General features: G+C 47.1%; 2 protein-coding genes across 6 annotated transcripts in view; one reads left to right on the forward strand and one right to left on the reverse strand.

Moving 5' to 3' along the window:
- The window catches only part of Rarb (retinoic acid receptor, beta), a 644,731-nt gene extending 623,396 nt beyond the window's left edge, over positions 1 to 21,335 (forward strand). For all 4 annotated transcript variants that reach the window (XM_087584950.1, NM_031529.1, XM_087584951.1 and 1 more), the window contains 5 exon segments: positions 5,459 to 5,619; positions 14,420 to 14,596; positions 16,962 to 17,166; positions 17,930 to 18,088; positions 19,933 to 21,335. In XM_087584950.1, the coding sequence (XP_087441076.1) occupies positions 5,459 to 5,619; positions 14,420 to 14,596; positions 16,962 to 17,166; positions 17,930 to 18,088; positions 19,933 to 20,129 (899 nt within the window). In that variant the 3' untranslated portion in view covers positions 20,130 to 21,335.
- Positions 21,336 to 21,386: 51 nt separating this feature from the next.
- The window catches only part of Top2b (DNA topoisomerase II beta), a 60,571-nt gene continuing 55,617 nt past the window's right edge, over positions 21,387 to 26,340 (reverse strand). For both annotated transcript variants that reach the window (NM_001100858.2, XM_087586297.1), the window contains 3 exon segments: positions 21,387 to 21,875; positions 22,703 to 22,797; positions 23,489 to 23,620. In NM_001100858.2, coding sequence (NP_001094328.2) covers positions 21,708 to 21,875; positions 22,703 to 22,797; positions 23,489 to 23,620 — 395 coding nt within the window. In that variant the 3' untranslated portion in view covers positions 21,387 to 21,707.

Raw genomic sequence — 26,340 nt, forward strand, 5'->3', positions numbered from 1 at the left:
CAAGGAGTGAAAGGATTCCATTCCATGTACACTTGAGATGCTCTGCACACTGACCGGAAAGAAAGCCACACATCCACCCTGTCACTGCTCACTTTTCTGTGTGTCTGAGTTCTATCTGGTGTGTGTGGCTGATTCAGGAAAAGACAGCCTCCACCTGCAAGAACACTGTGCAGTGGAAGAAGCCTCCTTGCAGCTCAGCTCAACCCAGCTCGGCCCAGCTCGGCCCAGCTCAGCTCAGCTCAGCTCAGCTCAACACAGCACAGCACACACAGCACAGCACACACAGCACAGCACACACAGCACAGCACAGCACACACAGCACAGCACAGCACACACAGCACACACAGCACAGCACACACAGCACAGCACAGCACACACAGCACACACAGCACAGCACAGCACACACAGCACACACAGCACAGCACACACAGCACAGCACAGCACACACAGCACACACAGCACAGCACAGCACAGCACAGCACACACAGCACAGCACACACAGCACAGCACAGCACACACAGCACAGCACAGCACAGCACAGCACACACAGCACAGCACAGCACAGCACACACAGCACAGCACACACAGCACAGCACACACAGCACAGCACAGCACAGCACAGCACAGCACACACAGCACAGCACACACAGCACAGCACAGCACAGCACACACAGCACAGCACACACAGCACAGCACACACAGCACAGCACAGCACAGCACACACAGCACAGCACACACAGCACACACAGCACAGCACACACAGCACAGCACAGCACACACAGCACAGCACAGCACACACAGCACAGCACAGCACACACAGCACAGCACAGCACAGCACAGCACACACAGCACAGCACAGCACAGCACAGCACAGCACAGCACAGCACAGCACAGCTTCACACTGGGACAGCCTGGGTTAAGTGTTTAAGCACCAACCACTCTTAAGTTATGGGAAAAGTAGTCTCTCAACAATTAGTGATATATCCACCTGCTGTCAGGTCCAATGCAGTTCATTTACATAATTAGTCCAGAAAACAGTCTTTAAACTCAGATTAAACCATACTTTCGCGCTCCTCTCTTGAGCATTTCAGTACAGTAGTTACAGGAGAGCTTCACTCACCAACTGTGACCCATTATTCTTGCAGTTAGCAGGGAGCTGAGGAGTTGGGATGTGTGAGCTTCAGACTTTAATTTTCAAGCAAGAATAAATAGACCATTATGCTCCCTCTGCTAAACTAAATATGAAAAAGTCTTTTTTGCATTTTCTTGTTGATGACAAGGAAATTTCAGGAAAGCATCGCTGTCTCCTTCCTGGGTCCATGTGGAGCTCACAGCTTCCTGTGTTTCCTGCATTCAAATTTAACCTGTGCATGGAAATCAATATTCCAGATACATGCACAAGTGCTCACATTAAAATGAACATGCCTTCATTTATTTCCATGATTAGACATTCAAATAAAAGTGCTTGGGTGTCTGTTTTCATATTCATAGGTCGGGATCTGTACATCAGAGGTATTTGTATAAGTGACACTTTTATTACATTCATTTCATTTGCAATATGATAGTGGATCATAAATATGTTACTTTCATGCCGCCAAATGTGATTTGTAGCACGCTGCCCCTCACGGGTAGAATGCCTGATATTTATGAAGCACCTTTACTCCAAGAAGCACTTTGCAAACATCGGGCCAGGTCCTATCGCAGGTGCATAAATCACCCTCCCACCCTTACATCACCCTCCAGGTCACTGCTGAAGGGGCAGTAGTCAGTGATTCCCCCGCGGACCACTAGGTGACAGCAAGGCTGCTAATTTTGGGAAGCAACAGCTCAGACGAGCTCTGCCTGGCCATAAACATGCCCCCAAAGGGATGGAAGTCCATAGTTAGTCACCCATTCTCCTTGCCACTCGCGACAGTCCCCGAAAGGCCACTGTGGGTTGGGCTGTGTCAAGCTTTGGGAATATGGAGGAAGTAGAATAAAGCCTTCCCTTTAATGTGCTCCTCAGAGCAATGAGGCACGAAGGAGCAGGCTATGATGCAAACTGCCCATGTATGCCCACTGTCTTCCCCAAGAGGAGAGCAGCTTGTCAAACCCCAGGGCCTTAGTGAATGGGTGGCTGTGTCCAGTTGCTTTAGGAGAGAGAGAAGTCTGAGGCTGCAGGGAGAGGGATCTTGGGCTCTGTGACCATTGTCCTCACTGCCCCTTAGGGTACCTTCCTCATGCCCTGCTTCACCGTCTCCAGCCAGAGTGAGAACCCTCACACCGTGTCAAGCACACCAAGCTCTCCAGGGCATCCTTCACAGGGCTTCGTTATCATTGTGTGTGCCAGGTGTCACTCAGCACTGAAGAGCCACAGTCCGCGTGACATTCAGAGCCATCCAAGTTACCTGCAAGACGCAGGGCCTGCACAGGGACTCCGTCCACCCCATGTGTTTAGGATGCTGTGAGGAGTGGAGAGTACTGTCGTCGTATGATAAGCAGCTCAAGGTTCAGGTTATAATGCACTTGATGACAGCACCACTCCCCCTGGGAGGTTTCACTTCTCTAGAATCCGGAACAGTTCCGTTCAGAGGCTGAGACTTTAGGAAATCAGCACGTTGCTTTCTGGAAACAACTACTACAGCAAAGGCCCCTGGCCTCCTTGATCCTTGTGGAGTCTCTCCCTTCCTCTGAAATTTTCCTCTACTGCTTGTGGAGAGGGGACTCTGAGCCCTAGAGATGGAAGGAACTCCTGCCCCAGCTCCTGGGGGAAGGGAGGGGTTCATGAGCTGGCATTCCCGAGCTTAGGACACTGGCTGACCCTCACTGGAACTGATCTGCTGTGTGTTTGAAGGTCATAGGTGAAATTTGGCCTCTTCCTCTGATCAGGGGTGTTTAGCGACTCGTGACCTCAGAACTGTCCCGAGAAGCTCTCCAAAAGGCATGTCGTGGAACACTAGTCATGTGATGTGTGCTCTGTTCATGGAGTCATTACTCCTGTATGAAATCCAGCCATCTTCTGTTCTTCAAGGAGAAACTGTACTCCTTTCCAGCCTCCTTCCCCCAACCCAAATCCTTCCCGGCCACTGCTGTCGGACTACGGCTGTTGCATACACATGGGAAGGTATGCTGCAAGGCCTTCAGCAGCTGGCTTCTTCCCTTAGCACAGGCTCAGAGTTCGTCCACAGCATAGGCTACGTCAGCACCCCTTCTTGTGACAGCAGGCGGTAATCCATCACTTGACAAGCCTTTGGTTTATGTGCCATCCACCAGTGGGCATGTGGACTGTCCCTCACGGGGCGGGTGGTGGTGGGAATGGCGAGACTCAGGCTTGCATTGTTCATACATGTTGAACACAGATTAGCTCACGTGTCCACGTGTGACAGAACAAGAGCTGCTAGGCCCTGTGGTAACTCTGAGAAATGACAGACCTTCCTCAGAGCTGTTTGGGAAAGACCCTGGTTTCTTAGGCTTTACCTCTGTGTTGGCAAAGCAGAGGTCAAAGGAGGAGTCTAATGTCTAGCACAAGATCCCGAGACACCTACCCATAAGCCTTTGGGATACAGTGTCTACTCCCTGGCAGAACACCATCCCTTAGGAGAGCCTAGAAACTACAATTTGCCACTGTGCTGCCCACCTTACTGCATACTGCTTCTACAGCATTACCTATACCCGTGTACATGCACACTTGGCAATGGGAGGCCTTTCACCCACTCCTCATGGATCCAAGGAAGGTCTGTCTGGTCACAGAGTTACAAAGGACCAGCATGAAGCCCCTACTTGGGACTCACTTCCCCACTGTCTAGAATAGCTCTGTTCCAGGGCCTGAGAAGGAAGGTGCCAGCCTGTTTCTCCCATGCGTCCACTTCCTTGGTAGTAAGCAGATCCAGTAAAGAGAGAACTTGGCAGTTCTGCCTCCTTGAAATGGGATTAGGCGAGTTCCTTAGTCAAACCTCCATGCTCAGGTATCAAGACACTCATACAGTGCTCCTCTTTCCAGCAGTGGTCCCTCCTGGCCCAGTGAGCTGCTTACCCAGACACTGACTTCCCCTCTGTGCTATTGGCTGCCCTCACTTTCTCCAACCCTCGTCTTTCCTCACCCTGCCTCCCCATTCATGTCTCCCTGCCTCTGCCCTCATCTCCTGCCCACAAAGGGCCTGAGGACTCTCCTACTATGGACACTGTGTGTCCTGTTGGCCTCTGTGCCCTTAGGGAGGCATCCAGGCCAAATCCTCTTAGACAGATCAGATTATGCCCTGGGTCATCTTGCATCACACATGCCCAGGTCATGCTGGCATCATTCACATCGGGGCAGCCTCGGTCCTGACACCCCAGGGATCACAGACTCCCTAGAGGGTTCATGTGATCTGGTGTCACTTATCTGCCTCCCGGGTTTCAGGTTCCTTCCAAGTGTTCCTAGCCAAGAGCTTGACGTGGCATTCACTCACGCCACGGAGAGATCTGGCCCTTGGAGGAGGCTGTCCTACAGCTCTGAGTCCTGAGTACTGCTGTGTGCCTGTTGGGCTGGGATATGCAAGGCCAGGTGGCCCTTATCTGCTGAGGTCCAACCAGCCACAAGTGACCTGGAACTGACTATGAAGGTACAAGTGCCTGAGTGGACAGTTGTCTTGGCTGAGGCTTTCAGACTGTTTGAAATAGCCCGAGTAGTGGAATATTGTATGGTTAACACAAGAAATCTAAGAATAATATATCAAGGGACATAAACAACAGCCTTATCACCATCAAGCAGAATCTTTTCAGGGAGCAGCCAGGAAAGTAAATAAGTAAATAAATGAGACCCTTCAGATAGGCTACACTTGCTGGGAAGCACCCTTGCTGAGGGGCCTGCCACGTCAGGGTTTTGTTGCTGTGGTTAATACCATAACCAATAGCAACTTGTGGGTTCAGTTATTTCATCTTCCAGGAAATAGTTTACCTTTGAAGGAAGTCATGGCAGGAACCAGGAACTGAAGTGGAGGCCAGAGAGGAATGCTGCATACTGTCCTGCTCCTGTGGCTTGCTCAGCATGCTTTGTTATAACATACAGCACTACCTGCCAGGTATAGTCACTAATCAAGATAAGCATTACAGGCTTGTCTACGGACAATCTGATGGAGGCATTTCTCAGTTGAATTTCCGCTTCCCAAATAACTCCAGTTTGTGGCAAGTTGACAAAACAAAACAAACAAAAATGTAGCTAGGACAATCACTCAGGACAACCCTTAGGACCCTTCCCACGGAAGGCATGCAGCCTGCATGGGACTGCCTTTCAGGTTGAGCTCACACAGACTGAAGTGTGCACACTGCACACCAAGAAAGGCAGACATGGTTCCACTAGAAGCCGTCAAGTGCCTTTCCTGGCTGTGAGCCGCTCCCTCATTCCTTGCTGCTCTGATTCCAAGAGTCCGAGATGGGAGTGGGGACTTGTGTCCCAGATGCATAACGTGACCCTCCATAACCTCTCGTCTCTCTTTTCCAGCTGTCAGGAATGACAGGAACAAGAAAAAGAAGGAGCCTTCAAAGCAGGAGTGCACAGAGAGCTATGAGATGACAGCGGAGCTGGATGACCTCACCGAGAAGATCCGGAAAGCCCACCAGGAAACCTTTCCCTCACTCTGCCAGCTGGGTAAATACACCACGGTAAGAGCCACTGCCCAAGATGCCAGGGGTGTGGGCACAGGCCCTGGTGCACACATCGCTCCTGTACAGTTTCCTGTGCCTGGCACAGGACACCTGCTGTCCCTTTCCCCCACATATCACTGGCACAGGGGCTAAGTCGGTTGTTCATTCACGAGCACCTACTGTGTGCTGAAGTGCATGCTGGGCAGTGACAGCGCAATTCATTTATGCTTGTGTCTCCTCTTGGTGATTTTGGTCTGCTCAAGCCAGAAATGTGTTACGTAGATTATGGCAGACATGTAACCGGATCCAAGGAAGGACTATGGGGCCATTTATCCTCTGGGTCATGGCCTGGCTTCCAGGAGGAATGTGTATAATCTCAAGGAAACCTGTAAGGGTACAGGACAGGGGTGATCTGGGCCCCATGAACAGGTAGCCCCACATGTTCCACTCTTCAGTGAGAAGTAGCTTTTACTGTAGTTATAAGTCAGGGAAGAGGCAAAGAGAGAGGTAAGAGTTTATGTGAAGCTTTGATTGGACGATGCTCCAGGTGATTTCATGGGACCTTGATTTTTCTTCAAGGTTAGCATGTATTGTATTCAGTAACATACACTCTCGGGTTTTTGCACACACCGGCCACTCAGTAGATACTTGAGGAATGAATGATTGGACACAACTAGGCTGCCATTCTGACCTCTTTCAATGACTTATGTTGCCTACGTGTTGCTAACTAGAAAATGTTCATAAAATAAGGGTTTTCCACCTTTGGTTTGGCTATAGGCATGCTGGGAAAATAGCATGAAAATCCTCAGAATAAAAAGATTCACTGATGATGACGGGAAGGAGCAGGGTCAGTGGCGAGAGGGACTTTGAAGCCACACTTTGGGAGTATGTGGTGTCCCCGCCAGCAAATGGCAGAGGTGGCTAGGGCAGGCCAAGAGGACTCTGGGCAACCTGGTGCTGGGATGTGCTAGGTGGATGCCCGGGGAACCCAGAGCTCCTGCAGGAGCTGAAGCTGCAGAGGTTCAAGGCAATAGGTCTCCTAGCCAGGCAGAGGATTTTGCATATGTTGAGGCTGAGTGATGGGGAGCCATTTCCAGAGCTCTGGGCAGCAGAGGCATTTGGTGATCCTGAGAAACCACAGACTCTGGCTCCCTGCGGATGGCCCTAAGGGCTGCACAAGCTTCCGAGACGCTAGAGCAGCTCTCTCCAGCCCACACTGAAAAGCCATGGTCAAGAATGACCTTTGGGGGCCTTTTCTGTCCTCATCAGGAGAAGCAGAAACGTGGGTCTGTCTACTATGCCAACCTCAGTCCCCATTGATTGGGGTTCACTGTCCTAGCCCAGAGTAGGACAAGGCTGGTTGCCTCTAGGAAATTGTCAGCTTCACATGGGAAGGACACAAAGACTGGAAAACTCAGGTATATCAGAACAGAAGCTGAGAGTCCCAGCTCACTCAGCTCTCCTCAGCTAGGTGGTGCGAGCAAATGACTTCTGTCTCACCTGCCCACGGACTGCTGTCATGGCTAGGAGGTCGAAATGAGATAATTCCTAGAATAATTCCGGAATGGGACCTTTTATATTGCCAGGGTATTGCAGAAACACCGCCAAGCCTACGCCCACCCCCTGGATGGGAACTGACTGGGGCTCTCTTCAGTCACTGTGGGTGACTTTTGACTAGTGCCATTGAGAAGGATCTTTCTTCCTTTTGGAGATAGTTATCAGGGACAGTGTTATAGGTACCGTATCGTATCTGGCTTAGTGTCAAGGTGAGACGGAGACATTGGCTCTAGCTGGGGCCAAGAGCAAAGCTGGGAAATTGCATCCTGTGGGATGGCAGACTATGCCAGATAAGAGTGAGAAGCAAGAAAGGGGGAGACCTCCAGAGCCTTCAAGGGCAGAAGAGGCGCCTGTCTCTCCATGTGTGAATGATGGAGAACATTCGGTAGCAAATCAGAAGTCTTCGTTTTGGTGATTAGCATCTTTGCAGCTGGTATTTGCTAAGCAGTCACCCTTTACAGGAGCCATAATCAGGACCATCATCCCTTTCTCCGGAGGACCGACCTTACCCAAGAGTGGGGACTGTCGGCCCCATATGCACATGGGTAAGCCAAGCTATAAAAGGATCCAGTACCTTTTCCCATGTTTTGTGGTTCAGTGGTAGACATGGGGTTAAACTGAACCCATGCATTGGACAGGCAGAGCTCTAGACAGCAGGTAGCCCTTGCTGCCTAGGAGCAAACCAAACTCCTAATGCCAGAAAAGGCATGGCCACCCTTCTAGATGCAAAAGGGGCAGGTCCTCTGAAAAAGACTGAGAGAGACAGAGCTGGGGTGCAATCCTGAGTATAAGCACATCAGGGACCATGTTCACTGACCAGAGACCCCCACTCATTTCCACATGGAGGTGTCTAAGCAGGGCCCGTGTAGAGCCTCATACCTTGACTCACAAGATAACTAGGTGACATGGCCTGGTTGCCATGGGTAGTGTTTGCTTCCTCTGGGTACCCACATCCAAGCGTGGCCTTTGCTTCAGTAAGATCACTCCTACATAAGGCACAGCTCTCTAGAGGCAGCCCCCGATGTCAGATAAACAGCCTCCATGGAGAGACGCCCCAGACTTCTTGCTACCTCAGCAGGATGATGAGTCTTTTCTTCAGCAAGGTCCAGCCCCCACTATCTCAGTGGCAGACATTTCCGACTCTCCAGTTTCCTTTCCTGGAGTCTTAGGATCTCCTTCCAGACAAGTCACCACAACCAAATCTTAGTTTTAAAGTTAGGGCTGAGAGGTATCCATGCTGCTTCCTGGACCCCTTCCCGTGTGCCCCGCTGTGAGACCAATGTGCTCTGTTAGTGCTATGTTGCACGGACAAAATGCCTGTCAGAGGAAACTTGGGGAAGGAAACGTTTCTTTTGCCTCACAGCTTCTGAGGACTTGCCATTGTACAGAAGTGTGGGGATACTCGTGGCAGGGCAGGTGGAGAGAGTGTGTGAGCACTCATGGGATGGGACAGTATGATTGAGGTGACCAGGAAGCAAACATTATGTCAGAAAACAGTGGCTGGATGTGACCTGCAACGTTTAACCTCTAGTGACCCCCTTCCTGCTCTAGCTAGACCTCATTTCTGAATAGTTCTGTGCTCTCCAGAAACAGCATCTGCCTGAGACCAAGTACTCAGACACCATAATCCAGCCCACCCGAGGACCTTTCCAATGGAGTGAGAGAGAAATACTAAGTTCATCGGAGGCCAGACCCTCCATGGTGGCAGCAGGGCAGTCTTCATGATAGTGTATCTCTGTCCTTCAGGACTCTGGGCTGCCTCCAGCAGACCGTTCCTTTGTTTTGCCGTCTCTGCGCAGACCTGGCTCTGCTCTTGGTATAAGGGACTTCAAATCCTTTCTGGAAGTGGGCGGGAAGACACATAAACAACAGCGGCCACAGCACATCCTCTGCAAGCTCCCAGATCCAAATGCAGCACTTGTTAGAAAGCTTTTTATCGGGAGGCAGTTGCTTCAAAGACAAGAAACTTCCTGCCCCTCTCCCAGGATAGCACATGTGTCAGGCACCTGTGGCATAAATGGGCAGGGAAGACTCAGACAGCAGACAGCCGCTTCTGACAGCCTTCCACTGCAGTTTTCACTCCTCTAATTATGGTCTATTAAGGACATGCTAGCCGATCCTGGGGAGAAGCCAGAATGGATGAGACAAGGACCCAGATACACCTACCACCATCTACCACAGACCTGAGCAGGAAGCCCACCACCGGGCTCTCTGGTATTTCTGAGGCTGCTTGGGTGGCACTTAAATCATCCTGTAAGCCTGGGCTCTCCATCTCTTTAACAGCGATTTTGGTGGTACAGTCTTCGTGTGTAGCCAGATGGTTCTGTGAGAAAAGGGTCTCGGTGAGTCTTACCCAGTTTCAGGCAGGAAGAGTACGCGGAGCGAAGGGTTGTCCCCTGGATCCTGTGAGCAGCTTGACATCATTTAGAGCCACCATGCTTAGCTTCCAGATAAGCAAGTTGGCAGCTGTGACTCTAGTTTCCTAGGAGCACGAGGCCCCTTTGCCATGCGCTGCTGTTCACCCCACTCACGGGGCTTCATGGGGCATACTCTGTCCTGGCAGAGGTTCGGAAATTTGAACTGTGAAGATTCAAGGAGCTTTAATGCTCAGAACAATGGCCACAGACAGGATCACAAACTTGCCGACAGGCTCTGGGAGACAAGCATTACAACAGTAGGATTATAAGCAATTCTGAGCATGGCTTGCTTTTTAGAGAAATCACATGTTTGACTGGCCATAGAGAAAAAGGCCTAGAACTCTCAGGAAGGCTGACTCCTTAAGGGAGTTGTGCTACCCAGTTGGGGTAAGACACTTGGGGTATCGTGAGACCAGAATTCTGATACCCTCTGTTGCCTCAAAGCTGTGTCACATTGAACCAGCTTATAACTTCCTCATTTTCAGTCCCCTGTACTGTACATAGCTGCCTGCCATGTTCCTGCTCCGCCTGCTATTTTCCAACCAGATGTACTCAGTTCTCATCATCTTGGTTTTGTGGAGCTACCTCAGAAAAGTTTCACACCCTGGGCAACTTGGAGTAGTATTACTTTTGCCTCTCAGGCCAGGGGAATGGAAGTCTTCACTCAAGCAGGCCCTCCTTTGATGGTCCCCGGGTTCCCCATCCATGCCTTCTGCCTTTGGTGGCTGTCCTCACCTTTGCTTGGTTTAGAGAGCATTGCTGTCCCCCTGCAGCATCCCACAAGCACCATCTCCTTTGGATCTCTTGCTGCTTGCCCTTGTTCTCCCACTGCCATGCAGACCTAGCTGTCATAGGACAATGGAGATGGCACCATGCAGTGCCTAGGGTCATGTTTGTTGGCCAGAAAGATGCTAGTCTCACTTACGACATCCTCGGCATGACGGTGCTGGGAGTTGGTAGCCATCTCATGAGCATTTCCGACCAGGAAGGAAGCCTCAGACACAATGCAGAGTGTAAGGGACATTGAGTTCTCACCAGGAAATAACAGAGATGAAACACCAAGAAATATGTGGCTGCCACAGCCCGTGTGGATAGGTGACTACTATCCCCTCAGCTTACCCAGGGACCTAGTACAGGTCACTGCCCTTTTCTGGACTTTAGTCTCCTTTTCAGCCAAACAGGACTGTGATGGCGCCTACCTCTTGGGAGTGTTGGGGAATGGACAGCAGGGCACAAACAATGGCTGGAGATTTGTGGCAGCCTAGAAAGCAGTCACTACATGTGTGTGCATAATGAAGAACCAAAATACGGAAGACAGAACTACTTCACCGAGAGAGTTTGGAGGGCACTCTTGGGATAGGCAAGCAGCTCCAGGACTAGGAAGGGAAGGTGCTCAGGAAAGGCTTATGACATTCTCACAGGCCTTCAACTCAGTTCTTCTGAAGAAATTCTGTAGCCTATATCCAAAATCCTAGCCCTTGGGATTCGGAGCAAAGATGATTGCCAGACTGGCCTGCACTGAGACCCTGACTCAGGAGGCAGGGCTAGGATGTTACTTGGTATAGAGTACTTTCCAGGCATGCACACGGCCCTGGTTCTTCCTACAGCTCCACAGAGAAAGGGAACATTTTTTCTACTTCACTCTTTAGCTAGAAGACCCTCAAATAAAAGCACTGACTTTGCAAGGCCCTGGGTTCGGTCCCCAGCTCCGAAAAAAAAAGAACCAAGAAAAAAAAAAGCACTGACTTGCCCAGGACCTCCAATCACCATCAGTGGGATTCTAGACAATGGAAATCCATTAGTTAGTATTTTCCTGAAAGTGATGCCAGCCAGAGAAACAACAGAAGGGGCTGTGCCATGGCTGAAAGCATTGTTTAACCAGATTGACAGGCCTGGGCTTTTCCCAAGAAGGCCTAGGGGACTGCAGGGCAAAGCATTCTGGGAAATGTACATTCTTCCAGGGGATTTCCCAAGCAGGCAGCGATCCTGCAGCGGCAAGGCCTGGCTCAGCCTGCTGTCCTTCCTGTTCCTCTTCCCTCCTCTTCCTCTTCACACATCCCCGCCTGCTGTGAGCATCTTCTCCCCTCACCCCACTCAGGGCTCGGAATAGCTGCTTTCATCATGGGCCCTAGCAGTCTCCCCCACACTCTCCACCTACCGCAGCTGGAAGATAATATAGGAGTCATTTAAAGCCTCATGCCTATGAATCCAGCAGTCAGGATAATAAAACACGGGGTTATTTTGTGTTTTATTAACTGCCTTTTGCCTTCAGTTTGCATAATCATGTGCTGGATTGACAGGCCCTTACTGAGTTCTTCGCTGTTTTAATAGAGGGGCCATCGCTCCCCCTCCCGCTCCCAGGCTTACAGGATGGAGCAGTTCATCCAAAGCTGATGAAGAGTTCCTTCACACTGGCTGCATCCAGCAATGTCATTTTTTCCAGATGGATACTCCATTGTAAAGTGATTTCCCACCAAGCTCGACTCTGTCCTTCTCTTCCGTCGCATAGTTCTGTGAACTGGATAAACTGCCTATTAAATTTAATTATAGCCGGAATGGCCACATGCCTTGATCTTGCACACACATACCCTCGAGTGTACTGTGTTCCACAAAGATCCTTGAGGGAGACATAAAATTAATCTGGAGGATGCATGCTCGTTTCCACAGGGACACTGTGGCAGCCACACTGCCACCACCGCTCTGAGGCCTTCTCTATATCCCATCTTCAAACTCTTCCTCTGCTTTCCTGCTGGTGTGAGAAGTAAAGATAGCTTTATGGACTTCTGTGGACCAATTTGACTGAAATAGGGCACGAAAGCCATTGGTTTGCAATGCATAATTGCCTTTGCAGGGCTAAGGGCATTTGTAAAGAGGGCCACACACCAGGCCTAGGGAACCTAGTCTCTCCTTGTGTGCTTCAGTTTGCCTCGGAGTTCCAGAGTTCATGAGAAGTCTAGGCTACTTACCAGAGAAAGAGCCTCTCCGTGTCTCTTCCACACAATGACAGTTGCTCTGTGTCATCTCAGACAAGCAAAAGCTTGTGAGACTGTCAACCTTCCTGGACTCCACTCAGTGCTCATCGGGTCCTCCCTATGATAGGCAGTGACACGCAAAGCAAGTGAGCCTAGGACTCTGTGTAGACCAGGAAGAGACCCAGGGATTTAGAGACAAGCGCTATACTCAGCCACAGGCTCTGAAGGGGAGAATGCTGGAAGGTGAGCAGTTTCCATAGAAGGCCAAAGAAGGTATAACAGAAGGTTACATTGACCACAGACTCAAGGGATGCGGGATGGGAGGCAGCCATCTAGAAAGGGAAACTCACAGTACAAAGGCCTGAGGCTAAGCCGTGGTTGACCTTCAGGTAAAGCAAGGTGACAGGAGAGGCTAGAGCTGAGAGTTGGTGGGGACAGTGTGAGCAGGGGTCAGATACCCACTCATCACCAAAGTGATTTGAGCTTCTAGTTTCACGGAGATGAGGGAGATGATGACAGAGATGGGGGAGGGAATTCTGAGAGAGGTAATGAGAGGAGGAGGAGATGGTCAGAGGGACAAGGCCTAGCCAGGAGGTATCTGGGATGCTTACCTCATGAGTGCCATACCTAATACCTCTGTAGTTCTGGGAACCCGACAGGCCCAAGCCTTTAGTTGTGACATCATCCACTGCCGAGTGTCACCTTTGATTTTCTTAGATGACATTTCAGTGCATCATGGAGGCTGAACCATCTACTGAAGGCCACCTTTTGTTCCATCATGTCCCTGTAATGGTACCTGTGGCCACTGTAGGCCACCTCCTGGATTCTTAGCCCCCTGACTCAATGGTTAATAGTCTGCTTGTTCTGTTACACATACCAACCTGCTGCCGTCCCACCCTTGTGTGCCTCAGTGTGCGTTCTAAGGGTGACCAGCAAACTACAGTGCCACCGCTGAATAAAGCAAGCCCCCTGCACACTTCACCCCTCAGACTTCACACTTTCTCCTGAGTATTAGTCTCCCCTCTTTGAAATGGAGCTCAGAGAAGGTTTCTACCTTCACCAATAAACGTCTTGTAGATATCTTGTTTTAGCCAAGTTTAGCTTCTGAAGTGTAATTTTCATGATAGTGTGTCATCTTCTAACAAGGTATGGATTGGCATGTTGCAGACTCTTCTCGGAACTGTAGGAAGGTCCCTCCTCACCTGTGACACCCTGCCCCACCCACAGTCCCCCGAAGGCATTGCTCTGTCCTCCACCAAGGCGATATCACTTCTTCTATGATGCCCTGGTCCTGTACATCGACCTTCCTCCCTTTAGTACCATGCTATTGGCTGCTGTAGATGAGGGTCTGCCCCTTTTGTTGATGGTACCTTCCCATTCACTGTCATTACTGAGCCTCGTAACATTATTCAACATCGCCTTCCTCTCCGAAGCTGTTCCTGCCCTATGTCTTGGGTGACTCCTTGGCTTTGCATAGTATCTGGGTCTCAGTCATGGTTCTCATCACGTTCCTCTGTTTCCTATGAGCAGAATCAGAGGCTTCAACTGACTCAAGTTTGACCTAGGCCAGACTGAAGCCTGGTGGTGTGTAGGATACCTACATGGCAATAGAAAGCAGTGACGATCAATGTCTAGAGGCAACAGATGTACAAGAGTCGGTCTGTCGTTCCTTCATTAGGAGTGGATAAGCACACAGGGAAACTTGCCCTCCTTTGCTCCTTGGCTGTCTTGTGGCTGCTGTAGAAAGCTTGTGCAGGTTGAAAGCAGGTTGCTCAGAGAAAGCAAGTATGAGCCCAGTCCTGGGAAGCACCCCATCCCTACGCCCCCGATGGCATGCTGTCATTCACTCTCCTCCCTTTCTTTTCCTCTCAGAATTCCAGTGCTGACCACCGGGTCCGATTGGACCTGGGCCTCTGGGACAAATTCAGTGAGCTGGCCACCAAGTGCATTATTAAGATCGTGGAGTTCGCCAAGCGTCTGCCGGGCTTCACGGGCCTGACCATCGCAGACCAGATCACCCTGCTCAAGGCCGCCTGCTTGGACATCCTGGTAGGATCTTCTCTGAACTCTAGGAGGAAGGAGGGGCAGGAGGAAGGAGAAGGTGGTAGGAAGGAAGGAGGAGGGAGTGGAAGCTTCCAGGAGCTTCTGAAGAGACCATTTCCCAGTTACTTCCTAGATCTGGAGAGCCCTCTCCAGGTGTTGGAATTTCACTGAATTGGCAAAAATTCAGAGATCTCTGGGATTTGATAGGACTTCCCTTGTATCCCTCTCCATTGTGACATCCCCCAACCCCCACCACGCCATATGATCATGAGTGTGACTCCTCACTGGCCTTCAGTGATGGCTTGCTCCCTGTCACCTGTATACCCTTTTCTAGACTAGCTAGGTCCAATCATTACAGAGTGTCTCCCTCCTTCTGCTCACGAGCCCTCCTCACCCTGCCCTGGAGCCCCATGGGATATTTGCAACCTATACATAACATAGCTTTGCAGTTGCTCAAGACCATATTGACCCCCTGCCTATGTTCCTATGTACAGGGAACATAGGAACACCTAGCCAAGCCCTTGCCATAACTTTGTGAGGCCACTACCTATGGTCTAGGGAAACTTTGTCTTAATGAAGTTATTAAATCTGAGACCAGGCAACCGCCAACCCCTTGCTCACAGGTCTGGAGGTTGGGTGCCCAGGATCAGCCCCTGCAGTTTGGATCTCAGGGCATAGGCCCTCCAGCTGCTTCCTCGCTGGGTTGAGTTCCATGGTCCCTTTGGTTCTAATGAACACTTATCTCTTCTCAGGCCTGCATCCTCGTGTCCCCCCAGAGGTCTACTGCCTTATACCCTGGAAGTAGGGCCCGACACCTTGTACTTCTGGGGCTAGGACTGCAGCTTCCATCCACAGCAGCACTGTTGCCCTCTTGGTTAGCTGTGAGAATGGGGAAATCCTCAACTACAGCTCCCAGAGCCTCTAGAGAGGAAGGCCAGCTTCCGTTTCTAAACCATGGAGCTGAGGGCAGGGTAGAGGCTTTAAGGGCAGGTACTGTATCCCTCCGGGGAGGCAGGACTCTCCTCCCATCCTCATTCTATTGATCATTACATAGTGGTGGACTCTCAGGGAATCACCCTCAGTTGAATCATGTCAGGAAAATCCTCTAGGCTCCCTTCACCCCTGGGTAGACACTCTTCTTACATGATTTAACCTCCACTTACCAGAGGGAACAGGGTATACGGAAGCCTGCTTCATGGCGGTCCTGCTCCATGAGGTGCACTGGCTATAACTCCTGGAGAAGGAGACTGCCGAGAGCTCAGCAGACCTGGGGCCTTTAGGGTGAGGTAGAAGAGGTAGAGTTTCTGTGGGATGACAGTGTGCTTAAGCAGAGGGTGGGGAGCACATGGAGGTCTGGACAGCAACAGTAAGCACAAGGAGGAGCACCTTCTAGAGCCAAGAGTCTGCTTGGGCTCCATGGTGGGGTGCAAGCATCCTCTCCCCAACTCTGACCTGACTTCCTCCTAACCCTGGCACTCTGCTGCCTCTGTTCCTGTGTGTTGCATGATGGCTGCGTGTGTGCTACAAACACACTGTACTGTGAGAGGGCTTTCCTTGAGTCTGTAAACTATAGGACAGTCATCTGAAAGACTGGGTATAGGGTGTGCACACTTGGTGCAAGCTAAGTATCTAATAAAGGCTTGTTACAGTTACCTTCCTGTGGCTACAGCCACATACCTGAAAGACGAAAGGTGAGGGAGGTATATTTGGCCTCACGGTTTGTGAATACAAGCCACAGTGATAAGAAAGCTGTGGCTGCAGGACTGTGAGACAGCTGGTCACGTTGTACCCAGAGCCAAGAGAATGCCAGCTCTGTTTTTTCAGTCTATGGAGTGTGGGTCACACACATCCTGAGGTGCATCTTGCCTGATTAGTTAAGCCCTTGTAAAATACCATCCCTGAGACATGCCCAGAAGCGTGGGTATTCCCATAGCAATTTTCGATCCTATAGTGTTGACAGGAAGATTAGCTATTTCAGCTGGTAAGAACCATCCTTACTTGTTGGTTGACTAAACTTTTGAAAATAGACTCTTGTTAATCTCCTTTGCCCTCGCACCTGGCTTAGTGCCTGAGAGGTAAGTACTCAGGAAATAGATATTTCAATCAAACAATGATTTATTTTAGTAAAAAGTAATTTCTCAAAATGTCAGTCCTGTGTATTATTCCCTGAATAACTTTAGCCCTGTTCATCAACATGTGTCAACGTTTAGTGAAAGAAGCCGTTAACATCAACAGTGAGGCATACTGTCCATGTGACCCAGGCTCCTTGGGAGTTGCTGTTTTTTTCTGCTATAGATCTGGTCAGTGCTGTCAGGGCAGATCCTCATAGATGATACAGCACGTGTATATGCATACTTCTTTTTTCTTCCAGATTCTCAGAATTTGTACCAGGTATACCCCAGAGCAAGACACCATGACTTTCTCTGATGGCCTTACCCTAAATCGAACTCAGATGCACAATGCTGGCTTCGGTCCTCTGACTGACCTTGTGTTCACCTTTGCCAACCAGCTCCTGCCTTTGGAAATGGATGACACAGAAACAGGTCTTCTCAGTGCCATCTGCTTAATCTGTGGAGGTACTGACTCCCTAGGAACTGTCCCAACGCAGAACAGTTTCAGAGGCTCAGGAGAAACCTCCAGTGGGGTTCTTTTGCATGAAGAAAGGCACGTAGTTTCAACCCTCATGCTAGGGGCAGTAGTACTTTTTCCTGCTGCTAACTGAGTTCTGGTATTTGAGCTCCTTCTGCTCTGAAAGAAATGCCAAAATGCAGTTTGTCCTATTTCTCTTGTGGGAAACAGGTACCTTTATAAAGGCAGGACCATCCTGCTGTGTGCCTAAGGACATTTTAGTGATGACCTACATGAATCACATGTTATTTGTTAATGTGGAATTCAAATCACCACCTGGGCTCCCCACACCATGCAGGCGCCTACCTGGTGGGCTGGAATAAAGTATGGCCCACTCCTCTGCAGTGACCCCCGCTGGCTAATCAGAAGCCAACTTTAGTTTAAAAGTAATGGTTGTCATTGAGGGGCAGGGTTATCTACCTGGCTTTTACAGTCTGCCCAAGGTTCTTTTGTTCAGTTCAGTGCTGACACCATCTGGCCAAGAGAGGTAATTCTTGCCTCTGGACCTGAGCAAGTGGGCATCAAATGAGCTTACTAAGAGGACGTCTTCAAGTTTCACTGCTTAAAGCAATTGCATTTATTCAGTTTAGTGTACAACTGAGTCACCAAATAAAGCCACTGTACAGGAGGAACTGCAGACAAGGATGGATAGCCAGCACTTCCTCAGCCTGTCTGGACACTAAACACTGAATCCTTTCTCCTGCTCTCCAGACCGCCAGGACCTTGAGGAACCAACAAAAGTAGACAAGCTCCAAGAGCCGCTGCTGGAAGCACTAAAGATTTACATTAGAAAACGACGGCCCAGCAAGCCCCACATGTTTCCAAAGATCTTAATGAAAATCACGGATCTCCGCAGCATCAGCGCCAAAGGTAGGTCTTCAAGGGTGGGGAGCAGACCGGAGCTAGGCCAGCCTTCGCTTTTTAAATCCCAGGTTTTAGTACCAGGAGTCCCATTACTGCTTAAGTTGGGATGCATATCTCATAGAAATCTAAAGGAATTAGCGCTGTCTGAACGCCCATGTGTGTGTAGTTGAGTGCCTCAGGGTTTCTTAGGAAGACATTTCTGTGTTGTCTCTAGTGTGAGGTAGTAAAAGCAGAAAGCAGATACCACAACCTCGTGATATTAAGAGATTATTCAGTTTTAAAATGGGATGGCTGGTTAGAAGCGCAACTCTTCCCAGATGGTGTGTACTTTAAGACTATTATTATTGTTGGGAGCTCACATGCAAGCTCTTGGAGGTTAACAATTTTGTGGAGTCACTTCTCTCCTTCAATCTTTGCCCTTTCTAGGGCACCAACTCTGGTCAAACAGCTTGCAGAGCAAGCTCTGAACTCTCTGAGCCATCTCACCACCGCCTCCCTTATTTTTCAGGTTTTATTTTTCTGCTTCCATACATTTCATTCGAGCTTTCCAGATACCTCAGGCTTTTCTACACTTGGCCTATTTCTCCATGGCACCCTAACCCCTAGGAAAATGAAGATCACTGTGGCCACAGCTCAGGTGTAGGCACTTCTGAGCAAAGGGATTCTTGCCTGGATGTAAGATACACTCTTACCTCGTGATTCTTGGTAGCAACTCAGGCAATTACAGAAATGCCTAGAGGCATCTATCTCATAGTGGAGTGCAGAGGGTCTTTCTATAGAGATGACTCAGCAATTATTCCTTGTGCCAGCCATGCTGTTACCTACCACATTCCTTCCCATTAGCAGATTCTACACCCCAGGATCTTGGCAAGCCAAGACACAAACTTTGTTTCCGAAGTGCTTAAAGGCACAGTGAACTAGCCTGACAAGAAATCACAGTTCTTGGGGGGTTTTGTGGATTGTTTTTTTTTTTTGTTTTTTAGTTTGTTTGTTTGTTTGGAGTTTGTGGGGGCGGGATTCTAAGTTCATTTCCAGCAGGGGATTAAGAAAAGCAAAAGGATAGCAGTACTTGAGTAGATATAACGGAATGAGGTTCAGAGAGAGAGAGAGAGAGAGAGAGAGAGAGAGAGAGAGAGAGAGAGATCCTATCTCTCTATAAATAGCTACGCCAGTGACCTGAGGACTAGCAGTCATGTATACAAAATGTCCCAAGCCCCATATTAGCAGAGTCAATCCAGCAACCCTAGTCACATGGTTCTGAGGTAGTTTTCTTGTCATTTACACATTTCCCCCTAACCAGCTGCATGGGGGCGGGGAGGGGGGTGAGGGATGTGCCAACATGAGGCCACGAAAACCGCCACATATTGTGAAGTCAATCTTTCCATTGTGGGAACTGCCCATCCCTTCACCTGTATTTCTCTGATCTTTCATCAGTGACTTCTCTTTGTAAATTTTATTTCCTGACTCTGACTAAGCACGGCAACTATCACATCACATATCTCCACTTCTCCTTAGAGAAGAGAACCTTAAGGAGAGCCTCTTTTCCTAAGAGAGCCTCTGGCACGCCCTATTAGTATATAGTCTGCATTGAAGGGAGTGGTGGATCAGCCTGAGCATGAAAACCAATCTGAGCTCTTGCAGCACACCCGGCACTGACCCTCTGGCAGCTGACGTTCCCGTTGTAAACGCATTCATGCTTTTTACTTCCAATAAATTGATTCTTTTTAACAAAGACACAAACCACTTGGTACCTGTAATTCACAACTCTTACACACCTGAAGGTAAATGTTGGCTCCTTAGTGTCTAGCTGAGCCCTTATCTGACAGGTTTCCTATTATCTCTCAAAAAAGGTGCAGAACGTGTAATTACCTTGAAAATGGAAATTCCTGGATCGATGCCACCTCTCATTCAGGAAATGCTGGAGAATTCTGAAGGACATGAACCCTTGACCCCCAATTCCAGTGGGAATACAGCAGAGCACAGTCCCAGCGTGTCCCCCAGCTCAGTGGAGACCAGTGGAGTGAGCCAGTCCCCGCTGCTGCAGTGAGACACCTCAGCGAAAGCAGACATTCCCCGGGACCCTCAGTTCCAAATTGAAAATGCAAGGAAAACATTTTTACTGCTGCTTAGTTTTTGAACTGAAATGTTAAACTCAAAAAGGACCAAGAAGTTTTCATATGTATCAATATATATTCCTTACTGTGTAACTTGCCTAGAAATACAAACTTTTCAAATTCTGAAAATCAGCCATTTCATGCCACCAGAATCTAGTTTAAAGCTTCTACTTTCCTCTCTGAACAGTCAAGATGCATGGCAGAGACCCAGTTGAGATGATTTAGCCCTGGTTAAGTTTCTGAAGACTTTGTACATACAGAAGTACGGCTCTGTTCTTTCTATACTGTATGTTGGTGCTTTCTTTTGTCTTGCATACTCAATAACCAAGACACCAAGGTTATGGAGCAGACCACTGTACATCCACTGTACGTCTTGCTTTCATGAATGACAAGGCCTCATGGTAAGGAACCAGGACCTTTGTCCAGTACAGGATAAGACTAAAGACATGCTGGTTTAAGTGGTGTGGAAGCTTCTCCTTGCTTTTTGATGCTCTCAAGCTGCATCCTTTCTCTTATGTTGCCCAGATAGAGTATACCACTTCACTGCACTACAGAAAGGAATTCTGTGTCAGTGTAACTGCCAGTTCAGTTAATCCAATGTCATTGTTCAATTGCTAATGTCACTTTAAACTAAAACTGGTTTGTTCCTTGATGACACAACTACCGAAGGGAAAAATCTGCAGTCATGATAGCCTCCAAGGCAAAAACACTGTCCAGTGTTAGTAAATGTGTTTACCTGTTCACAAGCCATTGGAGAGATACCACAGGATAATCAGCAGCCTTGTCTGCCGTCTGGACTCTAGCAGCCCAGTGTCCTTCCTGACTCAGGCCTGATCCTGGATTCCCCAGACTTGAAGCTTGAGGGTGTGGGCAGTGGCCTCCTCTGGCCTTGTTCAATCACTATGATGCAGACTGACAGCAGTGGGAGACTGAGTGGTTGACAGACTCAAGTGTCGGGTTCTGAGTTCTCATGTAAGCACTAGTGGAACTTTCATTGTTTTTGATATATTAGCAAAGGTCTGTGCTGTACCACTGGCTGTTTGTACATTGAGACGGTTTAACAGTGCTTTCTATGTTCATATACTGTTTACCTTTTTCCATGGAGTCTCCTGGCAAAGAATAAATATATTTATTTTAAAGGCGTGTGGGAGCTTTCACTGCAGTTTCCCCTTCAGTAAAGAGTCTAAGAACACAGTTCCATTTTTAATGTTTAAATTTCATTTCAAAAAGCAGGTCTGTAGTCTGCAATCATGACAATTAAAATCTGTGCTAATGCACGTTAATCTATAACAATTCTACAAGCCAATCAGACAACACATGACATTTCAATGAGTAAAAAAGAGCATAAAACTGTATGTGTAAGAACAAAATGTTAAAAGGCCTACCACAATAATAAAAAACCATCAATTACATCATCACATTAAAATAAGCCAGATGTACAAAATTCTGAGACAGAAAAGACAAAGGACAACACAAGATATTTTTGAAAAATGTTCGTGCTCCTTGGGCACTTAATTAAACATTGCAAAATCAACGTCTTCTTCTTCATCAGACTCTGCAAAATATTTTACTTCTTTCCTAGCCCGACCAGTCCGTGGGAGAGCAGGTGGTTCAGAAGTGAAGTCTGAAGGGAAGATGTCTACATCTGAATCCTGATCAAAAGACGTTTTCTTCGGTTTCTAAAACCCCACCAAAAAAAAAAAAAAAAAAAAAAAAAAAAAAAAGTTTAAAAATTCCAAAGTAAGGAAAATCTAGTGTTAAGAACCATTATTCCTTATACTTACATTTATGGCATATTACAAATAACCGTACTTTCTAAATTATAATTGACATGCTAACTTTAGATTAAAATGAATTATGATAGAAAAGGCAGATTAGATACAGTAATTGCCTACCTTGGCCTCTTGTGTTTATCAAGAGCCCAGTTAAACCTCATCAATGCAACATCACTATTCCAAAACCCTGTTATTAAACAAGTATAGACATGTCCACATCACAAAGTATTCAAGTTGCCCCATCTTTAAGAACATATTCAGAATTCATGGGAGCAGAACAAGGCTACACACAGTATATAGCGCACATTACCACAAGTATTGATAACATACTTTAAAGATTAGATAAGAGACAGAAAAGGGAAGTGACAAAGAGCATAAATCTCTAAAGTACAACCGTCCACCTGTGTATTTGTAACTTTTATTCGGAAGATAACATAAGTGGCGGACAGTGCAGCTGAGGCCATTCATTTACCCAAAAGAAACAGGGTTTCTAAAGGGTCAGATTACTCAGGAATATTAGGCACAGGCAAACAAACTCAATTTTTAAAATGAAATTAATCTAAGTTCATAAGAATATTCTAATATTCAAGTATCATATACCTACAGTTCAATAGATGAAAGAGAAGATTTGGTAAAGGTGATTGACAGAACTAGACTAGTCACAGTGACTGTCTCCTGTGGATGAGGTCTATGGAGAGCTCTCACAAGGCTCCATCGGGGCTCTTGCTTACCTTGCTGGCTGTTTTAGATGGTTTCCTGCCAGGGTTATAATCACCTTCATTTTCTGAGCCTGATGCTTTCCTTTTCTTTGCCCCTCGGCCTTTACCTGAAAATACATGAAAAGATTTTTTTCCTCCCAAAGGTAAATAAGTGCCCAAGTGTTACAATCACTTCTTCGGCATGCCTCACAGTGGGCCCTGCAACCGTACTGTAAGTGACACACGTAGACTCTGACAGCACAGAGCATACATTGACTAAAGAGTAACTTCAAACTGTATTTAAACAAGTGAGGAAATCCTGGAAGTCAGTTTCAGTGATTAAGCTCTCATAAGAGATTAGCGTTTTACAAATACAACTCCTGAACTCAGGAACTAAACTTCTTATGAGAGTGCGTAAGTTACCTGTCCAAACCGATAAACTTACAAGGCTTCAAACCATACCTGCCTACATATTGACCTCCATAGGTTCTCTGATAGTTTCTTTTTTTTTTATGCTTTCCTCTTATTCTTTCTATTTTTATAGCCCATATAAGAAGACCCTGACTCAAATAAACCACACACAGGAAGTGAGAGACAGAGGTCAGACAGACCCAAGGAAGCTCACTGCAGCATCTTCTTGTCTCATTTTCAGTATATTTAATCTTGTCAGTGTTTTGACCCACGAGTAATTATACTAAACTGCTCCATGTCCTTCACTTGAACGCAGTATGTGTATGTGAGCCAATTTAAAATAGACACCCTGTGGCTAAACTCAATAAAATTGGAGAAAGATATCTCCTTATTGGAGCGTCTCCTCACCTTTCGGTGCGGCCGTCTTCTTTGGAATGTTGCCGAGTTCAGAATCCGAGTCGGAGTTTGCAGGCTCTACTACCTTCCTCTGTCTAGGGGCTCTCTTGGCCTTAGAGGCTGCTGCATCTGAAGGTGCTTTACCTAGTAAGCAAACATCCTTTTAGTTGGTCAGTGCACTGTACTTACCAGCAAACTAAGCTGACATGAATTCTGTTACAGTGGATTTTATTATTATTGTTGTTGCTGATAAGAAACATTAAACCAAGTAGTCATTAAGCTAAGAAATGGTTTCTTTCTGCTTGGTGCCAGGATAAAGGTAAATATCATTCCATGGATGATAAAACAAGTATCATTCAGTTTGGCATACTTTAATTTTTAGGTAATTCAATTGAGATATTTCAAGCAAGGAATATTAAAGAAAATTAAACAGCATCTTTTAAATATATATTCGTGACAAAAAATTAACTTTGACATACTAACTATATAGCCCATGTACAAGCACACACTAAGTTCTAGCTTATAAAGGTAATTTAGTGAGAGGAAGCATTTTTATACAAAGCAACTAACTTCCCTCCAATAGTTAAAATCAAGATTTGCCATTTTTATGTGGAAAGACACATGAAAATCCAGATCCATAGATACAGGGCCCCCTACACTGTATTATGTTTTAAACAGAAACCTTGTATTTATGGCTCATATAAACATGATAATCACTTTGTAATAATAAAATAAGGCTGGAAAACAAATGTATTAGACAGTTTGAAATGAGTGGCAGCGGTTCCGATTAGAAGCTGAGAAGTACTGCTAACATGACTGAAAGCAGAACCGAGTCTCAGGCTGAGATGCAACAGGGTGCCCCTGACTGGTGAACAGCAGGAGAACCGTACATGGAGAGGGAGCCAGAGACCACGGCCTTTTACTCCTCCTGACTCCTCATGACTGAGGCTACTACAGGAATGCAAAGGCAGCTCCTAGCAGGAATGCATGTTCCAACAACAAGGCAAGTGAAATGAGTTTTCTCTGGTCACATTTTCAAGCTTGCAGAAGTTATATGGCACTTTCAACACCCCCCACCAAATGCAGGTCAGTTATCTAAATAATGTTTTCTTCCCTGCAAAATATTGGAACTACAGAATATAATGTGAATAATATATGTAAATCAGAGTAGCACAGGCTGTTCTTAGGAGGAGGGCTGTGGTGGGTCTTTTCTTTGATGTACTATCTGCTAACTGTATTTCAGGAAGAGGGCAGAGAAGGAAGAGCTTGCTGAGGTCTTTGAAGGCAGTTTCTTAGTTCAACTAATACAAGATCCATGGAACTAGCAGAGAAACAGCTAAATAGGGTAGGTGGAAAATGGTTTGGTCTTTTAGTTAATGTTAAACTTGAACTCATTAGCTTAATGAAAGAAACATTTCAGAAGGGAACAGATTTCAAGAAGAAAGTAACAGATTTCAAGAAGGGATCTAGGTCCCAGAGTATTTCAAAAGATGCTCATATGAATACTTAAAGAAAAAAATCTCTTAAAATACTTTTAAATGTTTTTGATTGTTTAAGAAAAATTACATGTATTTGCACATATGCCTGTTTTTCATTATGGGCTCTATGGAATTGCAGAAAAATACATTGGATCCTAGGAACTAGAATAAAAAGTGTTTGTGAGTCACCTGATATGAACTAGGTCCTCGGAAAGAACAGCAAGTGCTCTTAACCACTGGCCCAGCTCTCTAGCCCCAAAAAGGATCTCTTGAAAGGAAATTATAGAATCTTTCTTAGTTTGAGTTCAGAACCAGACTGACCCCAGGGTATGGATTCAAGCATAAATATTTACTTAGTATTTGATGAGAGAAAGTACAGAATTTAGACAATTGAAGAGCAAAGAGCCAGTCAAGGGATAAGTTATCAAACCAGTCCATCGTCTTGAAGCTTAATTACTCCCCCGGAGAGCCAGTGCAACAGCCCAGACTGGGAGCCTGAGCGACAATGGCACTGGCTACTCCTACACCTGCTTTCCTCAATCCCTGCTGGAAGGTGGCTGGGTGAGGGGGGTGGGAGTTAACAGTCCATCACGACTGCGAAGTCAAAGTCCTGTGTAGACACTGGGAGCTGAGTGCCATAGGGATGCATTACGTAAAATTCCCAAATAATAAATACAAATATCATGTTGGATAGAAAGAAAATAAGAAATGTCGACAGCCAACATGTTTTGAAGACACGAGGGAGCCTGTTGGGTGGCCCCTGGAGTGCTGCCTAGACCCTCCTCTGCACAGGCTCCCACAGCTCTAGTGCGCTCAGACAGAGGGAAGACTCTGGTTATCCGTTCTGCTACATCCAACACTCTCGTGCCTCTAGTGGTGTGATATCGATTTCCCTGCTTTCAGGGAGAGGTCCATATGGCTGAATATCTCACCTAGATGTGTATTTTTAAAGTAAATTTCATTTTCGAATGTAAAGCACTAATCCTGAACTTCAAAAAGAACAAGTTACATAGCTGGCAATTGTATAATACTAATGAAGCAGCTCAGCACTTCGTGAACAGTCTAAGGCTATGGCAGCGAGGGAAGCTATAATTCCAAAACAAAAGCAATACACTAATTGTAGGGAGCAGGACTAACATAATATAATAACATAACATAATCAAGATAAATGTATACACATTTATCTCTACCCAATCTACCAAAAGAACTTTATAGGAAAACTATCTTTTGTTACAATTATTTAATCTTGATAATTTCACATATTTATACAATGAAACGTTCTAATATCCACCCTATTTACCTTCTCCAACTTCTCTCATTCACCTCCACAGGTCGTTCTTCAAACTTTACTTTTTATCACCCACTAAGTCTGCCCCTATGAGCACA

The sequence above is a fragment of the Rattus norvegicus genome, chromosome 15 (genome assembly GCF_021556685.1).
Source record: "Rattus norvegicus strain SHRSP/BbbUtx chromosome 15, alternate assembly SHRSP_T2T, whole genome shotgun sequence".
NCBI classification, from domain to species: domain Eukaryota; kingdom Metazoa; phylum Chordata; class Mammalia; order Rodentia; family Muridae; genus Rattus; species Rattus norvegicus.